The sequence below is a fragment of the Strix uralensis genome, chromosome 2 (genome assembly GCF_047716275.1).
Source record: "Strix uralensis isolate ZFMK-TIS-50842 chromosome 2, bStrUra1, whole genome shotgun sequence".
Lineage (NCBI taxonomy): Eukaryota > Metazoa > Chordata > Aves > Strigiformes > Strigidae > Strix > Strix uralensis.
In genome coordinates this window covers 5,716,801-5,730,624 of record NC_133973.1, presented here as the reverse complement: position 1 = coordinate 5,730,624, position 13,824 = coordinate 5,716,801, and the positions used below count along the sequence as shown (strand labels likewise).

General features: G+C 43.3%; 2 protein-coding genes across 4 annotated transcripts in view; one reads left to right on the top strand and one right to left on the bottom strand.

The window, feature by feature from the left end:
• Positions 1–490, bottom strand: part of GTF2E1 (general transcription factor IIE subunit 1) — a 57,831-nt gene extending 57,341 nt beyond the window's left edge. For all 3 annotated transcript variants that reach the window (XR_012626745.1, XM_074853430.1, XM_074853417.1), the window contains exon 1: positions 272–490. The gene's annotated coding sequence lies outside the window, so the exon portion shown is untranslated. The remainder of the gene's footprint in view (positions 1–271) is intronic.
• Positions 491–609: 119 nt separating this feature from the next.
• RABL3 (RAB, member of RAS oncogene family like 3) lies at positions 610–12,369 on the top strand. Its single transcript, XM_074853446.1, has 8 exons — positions 610–725; positions 1,088–1,179; positions 2,306–2,435; positions 5,356–5,470; positions 6,998–7,148; positions 7,749–7,820; positions 8,888–8,926; positions 11,558–12,369. The coding sequence occupies exons 1-8, from the start codon at positions 680–682 to the stop codon at positions 11,621–11,623; spliced, it is 711 nt and encodes a 236-aa protein (XP_074709547.1). The 5' UTR covers positions 610–679; the 3' UTR covers positions 11,624–12,369.
• Positions 12,370–13,824: the final 1,455 nt, after the last annotated feature.

The following is a 13,824-nucleotide window of genomic DNA, read 5'->3' as shown; positions in this document are numbered from 1 at the left end:
GCGGTGCCGGCGTGCTCGGCCCATCAGCGGCACCCAAAACAACTAGGGGGACGGAGCGCCGGGCCGGGGCCTCCGGTACCCGCCGTCCCCCGCAGCAGGGCCCCGGGGAGGCGGAGCAGGGGAGGGGGCGCGTGGCCGTTTCCCCTGGCGGCACCGCGTGAGTCCCCGCCCGGGACGGCGCAGCCCGGCGAGAGGGGGAGCCCATGCGGGGGGAAACCCCTCCGGCGCCGCAGGGCGGGCACGGCCGCCGCTCCCCGGGGCCGGCACTGACCTGCCGCCGCTTCCAGCTCTCCCCGCTCCGGGCGGCGCTTCCGGCGGCTCCGTGAGGGGACGTCAGGAGCCGCGCGCGCCCCGTAACGTCATCAGGGCGCCGGGCGCCTTGCCCAATGGCGCTCCTGCTTGATGCGCATGCGCAGCACCACGCCGCTCCGCGCCCGGCACGCGTCCAGCTTGGGGGCTGAGCGGTGAGCGACGGGAAAACAAGCCAATCCTGTCCTCACAGAGCCCCTCCCCTGAGCGTTCCCGCCCTCCCATGAGTTAAACCAGTCAAGAGCGAAAGCGGCGCTGGGAGCGCGAGCAGCCAGCCAATGGGCTGAGCGGAACGGGAGGAGCGTGCGCCGCGATTGGCAGCGCCGGGAGAGGGCGGGTGGTCGCCGGCGTTGTTGCTAGGTAGAGTAAGATGGCGGCTTTGGACAGGGTCAAGGTGCTGGTGTTGGGCGACTCCGGTGAGTGTCCCTCCCCGCTCCCCGGCCCAATACACGCGCGCACAGCGCGGGCGGGCGGGGGGCGTCCCCTTCCTCTCCCTCCCCGCCGTGGAGGCGGGCGGCGGCTCCCCCCGAGGTGGCGGGCAGCGCATGCGCAGTGCGGCGTTCCGGGCCCCTCAGCCCACCCTGCCCGCCTGGAAACCTCCCGGCGGGAGCCCGACCCTGGGGCTCTGCCCCTTGCCTCCCTCCCGCCTTTGCCCCGGCCGTTGGGCGCTGGCCGGTGCCCGTTCCCCGCTGGGGCCGGGACTGCCCGCCCGCTCGTGACCTTTTTACCCGCCCTCCCGTGATCTCCCAGGAGCTGTGTCTTCTGTGTACACTTGCAGGTGTCGGGAAGTCTTCGCTTGTTCACCTCTTGTGCCAAAACCAGGTGCTGGGAAACCCGTCCTGGACAGTGGGCTGCTCAGTGGATGTTCGAGTAGGTGACGCGCCCGACCTCTTGGTAGCCCTAGCTTAAAGTAAAGAGAAGGGCCTTGACCTTTTGTTTTTTCCTTTTCATTACTTACAACCCCAGAAAGAGGTGTGTTTCAGTGTTTTGTTCTGCTGAGGGCTTAATCTTTTGAGGCAAATAGTATTAAATGTGAGCCAAGCACTTGTGTGAGCAAGCTCTGACCTTCCAAGGTTGTGGAAATCACGAGATATTTGTCGTTCCTAGCGCCTCTCCTTACTGCAGTGGCCGCTGGTGCGTTACCAGTCATGGAGCGGCCGGTTGAAGTCAGAAGGCACAGAGCTTAAACCGTGCTTCCCTGAGAAACAGTTAATGCACAGCTAAACTGTTAGCCAAACATACCACGGAAAAACAATTTGCTTGTTTAATTTAAGCGTACTGACCACGACCATAGGGTTGCTTATGTCTGCTCATTGCAGGACCCACAATCAGAGCAGTGAGGATATTAATCTAGCAGTTTTTTGGCCCAACCTACAATAGTTGTGGGATAGTGATAAACGCTTTTTTTCCTCCATCACTCTTTGCCACGTTAGCCTTGAAATGCATTGCCTTGGGAATATATTTCCAAAATTTGGGGAAAGAAACATGGCAGTCCTGTTTGGAGCAAAACTACCTGGCAGATCCAGGGGCAAAAACTGTTGATTGATTGATTAATTCAGTTGAGATGTTAATGAGAATTTGGAAAGGAAAAAGATGTGTTCTGTTAGAATCCGATGTGGTCACCTATGTGAATATTCTTGCAGTGCTACCATGTGGGTTTTAACAACTGTAAGAAGTTCATGATCTTACTTCTGCTTTAGCAACATGTTATTTCTAAGCACATCATGAGGCGTTAGGTTCGTTAATACTGAGGTGGAAAGTATACTCCCTGATGACTCACCAAGTTCCATCTTGTAGAAGAGCTGTGGTATCCAGTGGCCACTGCTTGACTCATTCCATCTCTCTTCTGCTTGAGAGATTTGAAATGGTGTCAGCATGAGAATTTACAAATTTCTACCCAAGTACAATGATCCTTTCAGCTGAATGTGCAAGTGTTGTGTGGATTAACTCCTGTGAGCTGGGGCTGTGGTTATGTATGATGTGAATTTTTCATCAGATCCATGACTACAAAGAAGGGACTCCAGAAGAGAAGACCTACTACATTGAGCTGTGGGATGTTGGAGGTTCAGTGGGTAGTGCCACTAGTGTGAAAAGCACACGAGCAGTATTTTATAACTTGCTGAATGGTAAGTTTGTTTAGTGTAAATCTGGTTTTATCGCTGTTTCTGTTACGAGCTGTCTCTTGGGTTTTGGGGCAGGATTCCTTTAAGTCTGGCTGAGGGCTATATTCTTCTCTTTTCTGATTCCAGTACATTTATACAGGAAAAAACCTGATACAATCCGTAGGGAGAATTTTATGGATTCAGTTTTGAACTGGAAAGCTATTTTTGACAAACCTGTGCAGATAAGCTTCATCAGCCTTTCACTTCAGTCTTGTGCAGCTGGCACAGCAGGGAGTCTTTGAAGTTGCAGTGGTGTCCCTTCCGGCTACACTTGCAGATATAAAGGTTGCCTTCACCTTTCCAGGCCTGATAGACGTGCAGAAATATGATTTATATTTTCTTGTCTGTTCAGTTCCAAAACCTACAGTAGGGAAATAATTATTTGAATTAATATGAACTTCCATAGTTATATCCTACCCTGGCAAATTTGAACTGTTCTCCCATAGAACTGCAATATGCTGATAACCATCTTGCCTCTGCTCAATTTGGCAAATTATTTTTAATAATTGAATCTTGCAACTTGCTGTATATAGAAAGTAGTATTTTATGCCTTCTGTTGAGATACTGACTTAAAGGCCTAGTAGTTCATCTGCACCACTAATAAGAGCAAATAAGAGATTATAAACTTAACACTGCAGGGTTTCAGTTGTTACTTTTTGGCATCCAAGGATAGTTCACTAAAAATAGGTGTATACCAGATTAACAACTGCTCTGAAAAACTGTCTCAGATGTTCTGTTTGACTCTCTTTTCTTGTTCCCAGTCATTTGAGGGCCATTCAGTAATGTGTTAAGGCATACAATAAATATTTCTGCTCTGTGATTACTTAACTAGTTATTTCTTCCTTCTTTCCTAGTAAGAAGACTGTGTATAGGTACCTCTTGCTTATATTGTTAATCAGACTTCTGTAAATAAGGTTTGAGTTGAGTTGTGCCCTCAAAGCAAACTGCTTTGGTGTATGAAAAAAATGGATTTCTTTTTGACACCAAGTCCACAGTATGCAAGTGAGTGTGGGTCAGACTTGGAAGTATCCTAGAACAGCCCATTAGGAGATGACGTCTTGAACTTATGTGTCTAAATTATAATTGGTGATGTTATTAAAATAGAGTTATTTATCTCCACTGCCCAAAAGATATTATTAGGCAGCTCTCATATGAAAACTGTTGACTTGTAGGTAGCCTTGGCTCTGGTTTCTTTCATTAGATTAATTTCTTCATTAGAGCTTGTCTCACAAATTGCCTCTGTTTGACTTGACTCAAGAATAGAAGATGAATGTGTTCCTTCTGCCTGGCTGCTTGTGCTTTCTGGGCTTGCAGTGGTCTGAAAACCTGAGATCAAAAGACAGTTAACGTTTGGTTGTGTCAGCATCTGTGCAGGCTGTCAGGGAGACCTGGTTGTTGACGAGGTTAGGTACAGTTTGCTCTTGGTTTGACCGCAGATCTTCTGCTTTGGTGACCCTGCATCTGGTGTGTGGACTGTGATAGTCTGGGACAGTGACTAGGCAGTAAGGCTGTGGCTTACAGACCTTAATGGGGGAGGAACATTTCCTTGAGTAGTCATTGGCCCTGCCTGCTCTTTTTTGATGTTAACACAGTCTTTTTGTGCTGTTGCAACTAACTGTGTAGGTTTGGGGTGAAACAGATAAAGGAACTGACCAATCAAAAACATAACTGAGGAAGAGTGTCTGGAGGTGGAGTGTGTTTCTCGCAGATTATGCAGCAGTGCCTCTGAATCTGTTGCCGTAGGCCAAGTTATGTTGTATCAGGCTTTTTTTCCCTACACTGGGGGTGGACATGCAGTTGAGTTGCCTTTTTATGCTGTCACTGAGATAAATGCTTTGAAATAAGGCCATGATTGTGATATGCTGGGAACTCTCATAGAAGAGTCTGCACAGTTGTGTGGGGTAGTGGGAAATGTGGAAACGTGGTTTGTTTGTAGTGTGTACAGTGGGTGGCACCTTTCGGAGTTAAAGTGAAAGATTAAATTAATAAGTTTTCTCCACCTGTAGACTGTGAAGTGTGTTGAGAACGAATCCTGATGAAGGTAAGGAGTATAATTCCATTTTGTCCTTGAATTAATGATGGTTTGAAGTCTGGAGGAAGTGGGAACATTCCACAGGTTGCAGAAGGTGTGAATAAATAGAAGAAGTTTTCTAGCAGGGGCTGGTTATTGAGTTAGGAACTGTGGTTATCAGCAGTGGGTGTCTGTTAATAGCACAGCCAGGAAGTTTGGCTGTCTGTTTTTCTATCTCAGAATTTACATTTTAAAGGACCATGGTAATGAAAAATGTGAGCAACTTAATCTTAAATACATGAAATCTTATTAATTGATGTTTCTACCAGCCATTTGGTGGACCGTGAAAGTTTATCAGTCTGTTTCCCCATTGGATACCTCCCCAAGTATGTAGCATTAGTTCTTGAAAATGCAGGAAAACAGTAGTGCTCTCTAAACTCTTTGAAACAAAGAAACAGCCTTTAGACTTCTTAGGTGGTGTGACAAAAAGATAGTTATGTTTGCCAGTTAGATAAAACAGAGAAAGGTTAAATTCTCTGCTGCAGTAATACAGAGTTTCAGTATCATTAGAACTAGACAGAGCAGAAGCAGGGAATGCCTGCAAGCCTCTTGCGGATTAAACCCCGAGGTGGCTGTTTGTTTCCTCCTTTCATGAGATTTTTCTCTTAGCTCTTATCCGATTCGTGATAAGCAGCTTTAAAAAAACTGTTGCAGCCTGATACTTTCAGCTTTATTCACTCACTGTAACTGAACCGGTTATATATCCCTTTCTTCATTCTCAGGTATCTGGGAACCTGCAGATGTCATTTTGGTAAGATAAGAAAAAAAATATATATCATTAAATAGTATCTTGCTGTCTTCTCTTTCATTTAGGGATAATTTTAGTGCATGACTTAACCAACAAGAAATCATCCCAGAATTTGTATCGCTGGTCTTTGGAAGCACTCAACAGAGATGTCGCTCCAACGGGAGTTCTCGTGACAAATGGGTGAGTGAAAACATACGTGCAGGGTTAAGACACAGTAATTCCAAGATGTTATTGAAGTCTTTGTTCATCCCTAAGGCTACTTGAGGTCCACTTGAATTAGATGTGGCTAGACTTTTAAGGAAAAAAGAAAAAAAAGGGGGATATCAAAGAAAATCACTGTTCTTTTTGTTTTACACTTCCAGTCGGGTCATTCTGCCAGTAGATTCCCAAAACATGTGGCAGAGACCTTGCTTTAAGGGCAAAGATGTTTACCACGGCCATCATTTGTCTGAGGCCTCTGTGAGAGTGGCTCCAGTCTGTTCTGAGACCTGCAAAGCCCTCATACAAAAAGTGTCGTGGGATGGCATGTCTCTGTTCCAAAAGGCTTTCCCTCCATGCACCAAGACTGAGGAAGTTCATTTCATTATTTTTTGTTTGGGGTGATGGGAGAATTATTTCAGGAGTGTGGCTAAAAAAGAGCTTAGAAAACTCTGCCTAAACAGCCTGTTCATAATTGGCTTTCCAACATCTTGTCAAGTATGTCCTCCTTTACCTCCGTGTTCCTGTTATACATGTAGTCAAGGAGGTTTTAAGATCATTGATAAACCTCACACATGAGCAGGGAAGCAATAATAAGGGGCAGCTTTTTGTGGGAAGAATATCAGTTGTTCATCTGCCTGTGTTGGTACACAGGTGTTTTTGTAGAAACACGGGAGAAGGGAAAGAGAATTTGCATTGTATAAACTGCAAATATCTCCAGTTTTTCCACATACGGGTTCTTCACAATTGTTTTAATTTTCAAAAGCTTAACTCCTGTCAGAGACAGATACTGAGCCACTAGCAATTGCTTCGTCAAGTTGTTGCTGTTGGTTGTAGAATTACTTTCTAGAAAGCTTGGTTTAGGTAAAAATACAAGTGGTTATCCTAGCTGAGGAGAATGATTGGAGCTTGGATTTGTGATGACAATTTAATTGCAATCTTATTTATTTTATAAAGGCTGTCTTTGATCATTATTCATATCTGAATGAAAGCTTGTTGGAATTCACCTTATGGTGGCTACCTTTACTTGAACATAGACTTAGTAACTTGACACCCCACAGTTGGTACTACAACCCTCTTTGATCTAACGTGGAAAGGGGAAGTGTTTTGCAGTTACAACTGATTTCATTTAAAAGTGTATGTATGTAGGAAGTGTAGATGTTCAGAGACGCCAGCTCCCTGATCTGTCTCTGGTGGCTGCATATGCTTGGTACAATACTAAAATTCCTGTTTCTTTCCTGCTTCTGTGAGCATTTCTTCTGTGGTTCATCTACACTGAGAAGAAATCCAGCTTGTGGTTTCTTTTCTTTCCTTTCAATCCCTGTGCAGTGACTTAGATGCAGAAGCCCTTCCTTAATTTACAGATACAGCACATTCTCACTCAGACAAATAATGACCCTTAATAAATAAATGACCGTTATTTGAAAGGCACAGGGGAGCTGATGGCGCCTCTGTGCCCACTTACGTGACCATCGCTTCATTTAAATTTTTATTTGTTTGCCTCATCAGTGACTATGACCGTGAACAGTTTGCCGATAACCAGATTCCACTGCTGGTGATAGGAACTAAGTTGGATCAGATCCCAGAAACTAAGCGGAATGAAGTTTTGACCAGAACAGCTTTCTTGGCTGAGGATTTCAATGCTGAAGAGATAAATTTGGTTAGTATGCATGTCACCAGTGTTGTTTTTCTTTTAGATGGCAGTGAGTCCGATTTTTTAGTAAGTAAAGATGTTGTGGCAAAAATTGGGCTTTTGGAGATTTTCTCAATAATGCTGGAGTTATGCACGTTTTGATTGGCCATCCCACTTGCTTGATGAAACTATCGTCTTTGTTTCACTAAAGGGAGGTACAGTGGGTATTAGATAAGGTCACTGAAGTTTAGAATTGATGGTTGGGAGTTAAGTTTTCTCTTCCCTCTTCTCAGTTCTGACACAGACTATCTTTGAATGAAACATCAAGATAACTTTACACACATGCACAACCTCATGAGTAGCCTGTACAGATTATTAGCTGACTGTATAGCTGGTGGTAGAGGAAGACGTGGAGCGCATAGAAGGGTGCTTAGAATTCTCTGGTTGATTCACAGAACAGAAGTTGGCCTTTTCTCTCCAATGACTGTGGAGCAGAAATCAGGAGATACACTCTTTTCCCTAGCTGATTGCACATGGGTGTGTCAGGGGAAAGGGTACATTGATTTCCATGTGTATGGCTTCCTTGCGTTGATTTCCTTGCATTGGTTTGTCTTGTGGGTGTTCTAGGATTGCACCAATCCTCGTTACCTGGCTGCAGGTTCATCCAATGCTGTCAAACTAAGCAGGTTTTTTGATAAGGTAAGTCAAATCAATTAAATTATGTTTTGTTGTTTGGTGTATTGAATGCTGTCTGTGATTTGAATGTGGAAAAACAGTTAGCCGCTCCTTTCACGTTCTGCTTTTTGAGTTGGTTCAAGACAGATGTGGGGAGGCCAAAGATTGGTCTGCTTTTGGAAACCTGCAGCTGATCTGCTTGAAGGTTTGATTATTGATCTGCGTAGAGCAATGAAAAAGAACTCGTAATGTACAAAGACACTCTGTGAACACTTTTGGAGTCCTTTGGCAGGCCAGAGGGTTTGCAGCGTGCTAAGGTAGTAATGTGGGGAGTTTCAAGACTATGGTTAGCTCTGCTGATCCTGGTTAAAGCTAACTTTAGGAATTAAGAAATTTGGCATGTTACTCTCCCTTCCTGCGAAAGAGAGCATCAGGACCTACTGTGAAAATGACAGGAGGAATGCTCTGGTTTAAGCATCCCCTGGACAAAGATATAATGGAGCAGATCACCTCCTGTATCAGATCATGCTTTAGAGGAAATTTGGCCTGAATTTTCTTTGGAGGAGGGTGTAGATTGTATGGAGTGATACAAATCACTTTTTGATTCTTAGATTGATGGTACTGCCTCCATAGGTATCCTTCAGCACAGACATCGTTATCAGAGTGCGAGTCAGGCTCAAGCATCACCTATGCCCAGGGGCTACTCAGAACCACTGGGATTGTTACACACCTGCAGAATGAGCTTTTTCTAGTGCTCAGAACCACTGCATTTGCAGGGAAAAATTGGAATAACTGACTCTGATGCAGTAAGGAGACACCCAAACCATCACCTCCATTACTAGAGGGCTATAACTAAATTAGGTGTATAGAAGTTGAGGATAACACAGCTTTACTAAGAATGGCTGGAGGTAGCAACTCCTTCTGTGTGTAATAGAGCGTTGCACTTAAAGCAATAAGCCTGGAGCAGGGGATGTGGGTTTAGACCTTATCGGAGTTAGCCATGAGTTTCAGTGCTCACATGTGAAGTGTTGATTGGAATCTGAAGTTATGCATATGCTGTGCCAGCTAAGATCATTCTCTGGTTTTCCCAGGTCATAGAGAAGAGATACTTCTTAAGAGATGGCAATCAGGTTTGTAATTTTACCTCCTTTTTTGTTTTGTTTCTCCCTGTGTAATGTGAACTGCTGACAAAGTCCTCTTTGAAACAGGGGCTTCGTGCAATTTAAATGATAATCTGTGCTGGTAATTGAGTTTTTTAATCTGTGGGCGCCAGCTGTTTTGGATAGAAAAATGGCTGGCTTTTGTCAGCTGAAGTTATTTGTCCATAATGTGATTGGCAGTGAAATAATTAAGTATGCTAACATAGTAGAAGTTGCAAGAGTGAGGTAAAATGGGCAAATATGATGTCTTTCAGATCTGTCAGTGTCAGGCTGCTTGGTTGCAGATTTAGGCCAGAAATGCTGTCCTGAAGGTCAATGAAAAGGCTCTTTTTGCACAGCTGGAAGTAGCATTTTAATGTCTTGCATGGGTAATTCTCGTAGAACCAGTGGAGCCACAAGGAAAATGACAGTATGATACCAGCTTGTAATTAATTCCTAAATGGCTGAATTAACTGCTTTCAGTACAGTTGGTGAAGAACTAGAAAAATTACTTCCGTGGTTTGAGCAGGCTATTTCAACTTTCTGTGCTCCCCACCTTCCCGTGCACAGCCTACCATGCAGGGAGTAACGAGGTTCCACTTCTCATATCTGTGATGTGCTTGCAAAGTACCATGAATGGCACCATGGAAATAAAATCGAATGTATCATTAGATGTAGCCGTGCTGAAAGCTCCTTAGGGCTAGTGGGGGAAAAAATAGTCACAAACTACAAAATGCTTACGTTCTTTGAGTGGTTTTTTATGCCTTTTAAAAATAAATTTGGTTTTTCCTGTTTCGGTTCTGCATGTTGCCTTTTTTCCTCCCCGCGTTCTAGTGAAAGGAAGTCTCCCTTTCATGGGGATAATAGCTTCATGCAGAAATCTGCTTGTGTGCTAGTTGTATTTGATGCATGATGTAAGATTTTTATTTTTCTTATTTGATCATTTTTAGTGGCTAGCCAGGGATTAACTCTATATTCCTTATGGCCATGTGCCGAAGATTAAAGCCTTCTGATGACTACTTTCATCTGCCTCACTGAAAACAGCTTAAAAGCTTAAACAAATCTTAAGTAGTCATATTTAAAGAGAGAAAGTCCAAATTGGAACTGGAGATTTCATTATAACCTCTTAATGTTGTTATTTGAAATGATCTACTTAATGTAAATCTTACAAATGTGTTTGTGGGTTTTCTACAATAGGTCTCTTCGATCACTCGTGTTTTGAGGTATTTCTATTATAGACTTCTTCAGGATGAAAAGAATGATAAGTTTCAAATTGTTTGTAGCTATGACTTTGATCAGATCTCTGATAAGTAAATAATTGTTACTCTTAATTAGTGACTTTGATATAAAAAATGCTAAAGCAGGTAAGTTTTCACCTGCGGCGTCCTGCTACTTTTTAGTTATTCTGATTGCATTTTTCCTTTTTGAATTCCCAAAGCAGATTTCATGAGATGAACCTCTGTGCAAAATCTGCCTGATTTTTCCCTTAGAGATGATTGCTTTTCAGAGATGAACAAAACAATTCCTGAATTGAATACCTTGCATATCTGTTTGAGTTTGGGGCTTGAAAACCCTAACTAAATTTAAATTGTGTCGGGTTTTAGTGAACTTTTATTTTGGGTAAGCTCTTTAGCTTTCTCAGTTTACCAGTGAAGTGTGTAACCTAAGCAATCTACTTTGTGTTGTAAATTACGTTTTTCATCCCAAAGCCCACGTTCCACTGGGGTGATTGTAGTGCTTGGTTGATGTCTTCCATTTTAATACACTGTATTTCCTCTGTGAGTGTGGAATTGTTTTGGGACAATGTGTTTACTGGGTCTGCTGCTTCTGCTTGCCTATAGTCAGATATCTAAAAGTTACTCTGGACTGTAATCAGATACTTTTATGATGCCAATAGGACAGACATCTTACACAGTAATAGAAAGCAGTGCATCTCTTTCCTGTGGGGGATTCACAGGTGCATTGGATTGCAAATCTGTTTGAAATACCGTTAAGCCGGAGAAGCTTCTGATGGTCTCAAGTAGATTTTCTTTGTAAGCACTCATTGTCACGGTGTAAGCAGTATCTACAGATTGGCTGCAAAAGCAGGAGTGCTAATCCTTTGCATTGTTGCAGCCATTTCTATTCTGATGGTTTTCTTAAAGCTTTCAGCAGTTGATAAAACTGTACTTTCAACTACCAGTGAAGTGCTGCTGTCTCAGGTTAGAAGGCTAGAGTCTCAGCAGCTCTTTAATAGGACTCAGTAATACTATTTTATAGTTTTAAAAATGAATGGAGGAGGAATTCTTGTATGCATTTGGATCTGGGGGGAAATACAGGCTTTGAAATCTGTAATTAACTGATTTAGAATTTGCCCAAGAAATTAAGGCTTTCATTGTAACTCTTGTCAAAAAGCCTTAAGGAGCTCTGTAGAACAAATGAGCCATACTCAAGTTTTGCCTCTTGTTTAATTAATGGTGATCCTCTAGCAGTAAGCTGAAGCATTTTAGCCCTGATTCTGGAGACGACGTGAAAGAGGAAGACGTTGTTGCAGTTGGCTTGGTAACAGGCGCTCCAGTGCGGGCTAGTGGGAGCTCATGCTGATTCTGATGTGACATGATGACTTCTTTTTCCTGTCTCTAGATTCCTGGCTTCTCTGAAAGGAAAAGGTTTGGAGGAGGAACGCTGAAGAGCCTTCATTATGATTGAACAGGAAGAAGTGGAAGATGACTTCTCCGAGTTCCTAACAACATTCCCATTCCGACTGGATGCTTAAAGACAATAATGCTTATGTAAAGCAGAGTAAAATGATAGGATGACCGGGTACACTGCTAAAGCTGCTTTTGCTGGAAAAGACTTGGGGAAGAATTTCCAAAACCTCTAGTCTGAAGCCTAGAGTGCTTCTTGGGACTGCAGGCCGTCTGGATATACGGGAACATTTGGGGAAAGTGTGCAATAAATTGAATGTGTCTCACACTGCTGTGGGAAACTTTATACAGAGCATGTATACGTGACATCTTTGTCTCCATTTTGGAAAACTTATGGACAGTCTTTGCAATGAATTACATTCATCTTACCTCTACAGGAAAGATGACACTGAGTGGGCTTCTCATTTACGGTAAAGCGAACAAAACAAGTGAGCAAGATGTAAGGATGGCTAAGGAATGGTCGGGTAAATAATAGAATGCCTTCATTAAATGAATGGTGGTGTCTCACCTGGAACGCACCCTTCAGCCCTGTTCAAAAGGGATAAAAGAAAGAGGCAAGAGATGAAAAAAAGATTTGAAGCCTTAAAAAGAAAATCATGAGTAGAAAACAAGTGGTATTAATTCTGCTGCTTAAATTAAAATTGTTTACTTTGGAGAGAACGAAGTGAAGCAGGTACTCCTGTTTGTCTTTTCATAATTGAGTGTGGTCTTGTTCTTCGTATTAAATTAAAAGGCAGTGCACTGGAAGCTGATGGAAAAAGTATGTGTTTATACAATGCTTATTTGGAACAAATGTGACATGGTCTTACTGAGCCTGAGGGCTTAGCGGATTCAGAAAATGTGAAATGTAAGAACATCCTCTGCATTAGAATGGATAGAAATTCAAAAGGGATATAAAGCCCTGTAAAAAGTAGGAACTGAACATGATTAGAGGGGAAGTTCTGTAATAGGGATGTTTCCTTTTCATATTTAATACTAAGGATAAAGGAGACTTGACCTGGTCTGATCTACTGTGCAAGCTGCTGTCTTCCTAAATAGCCCAAACTTTGCACAGTTTCTCACCTCCCCAGAATTATATGGAGTGGTAGAAGCCTGATTTATGGCAGTTTCTTCTTTCCCCTCCTTCCTCACAGTCATCTCTAATGGTTAAGCCTCTGGCAAAGGCTAACTAAGAGCTGGAGTTAGATATAAATACAGATTAATAATAAATGGGAATAGAAGAAAGTAAAATGCTGGTGTGAAATTGACAGCAGGCAGAGTTCTGCAGTCTCCAGATTACATCTGCCTGCAGCTCTTCTCTAGCAGCTGCTTGGAAATAAATGGGAAAATGCCTTATTGCCACTAATCAGGCACAAAAATGACAGCTAGGTGCACCAGTCAAACTTATTAAAAATATGGATGCTTTGCTTTTCCTTAGGCCATTTCCAGAAAGGTCTTGGAGCATTTGCAAACATGAGCACAGTAAGTTTTTAGATGCCTGTATGAAATAGGTTATTAGTTTACATTCAGTTTACAACCAGGGCAAATAAGGTCCCGAAATACTCACAGCTGAGAAGCCACGTCTGAGCTATGCAGCTCAGGAGAGCACCAGTGTCTCTCTCTGCTCCTTTAACAATGAAAGCTGGAATTATTTTCTCAAGTGCAGGTGCTGTCTTGGGGTAACCAGATCTGGGCTCCCTCAGGTTACTGAGGAACTGCAGAGCAGAACAAGCAAGTAAGCTAGGGCTATTTGTTCCTTCACCCTATGGTTTCTTTAGGAGAACTGGAAGTGTTGCAGGCTAAGGGGGGCTGTTTAGTTTAAGATGCTGCATGAAGCAATGGTTGCACAGGTCTTTGATTTGGAGGATGCAACTTTCCAAAGTAGCCCTCTTCAATTAATCAAAAAAGGAACATTGCTCAGCATGCTGCAGGGGGGCCTAAACCCTAGTTGCAGCTTACCTGTATTTGTGCATTTCACTCCTCAGGCTCTACAAAAAAGAAACAGAGTCTTTGTATGAGAGATCTTCGTGCTCCAGGAGGAGAGAATGTGTAAGTCCTGTGCATCGGTGGGACTGAAGGTTATGACAAGCAGGATTCAGGAGCAAATCAGAAAGAGGTACTGTTGTGGTAGGAGGGAGAGAAGATAAAGGGAATAGTACTGAGGAAAAGTAGAGCATGTAGGCAAGTGGTAGAAGGTTAGCAGATTGAGAGAGAAGTGTGGTT

Excerpts from the sequence above, each read along its gene's own strand:
- RABL3 (XM_074853446.1), top strand. The coding sequence starts at position 680 with ATGGCGGCTTTGGACAGGGTCAAGGTGCTGGTGTTGGGCGACTCCG. Across the intron at positions 726-1,087 it reads GCTGGTGTTGGGCGACTCCG|GTGTCGGGAAGTCTTCGCTT; the intron begins GTGAGTGTCCCT and ends GTACACTTGCAG. Across the intron at positions 8,927-11,557 it reads TCTTAAGAGATGGCAATCAG|ATTCCTGGCTTCTCTGAAAG; the intron begins GTTTGTAATTTT and ends TCCTGTCTCTAG.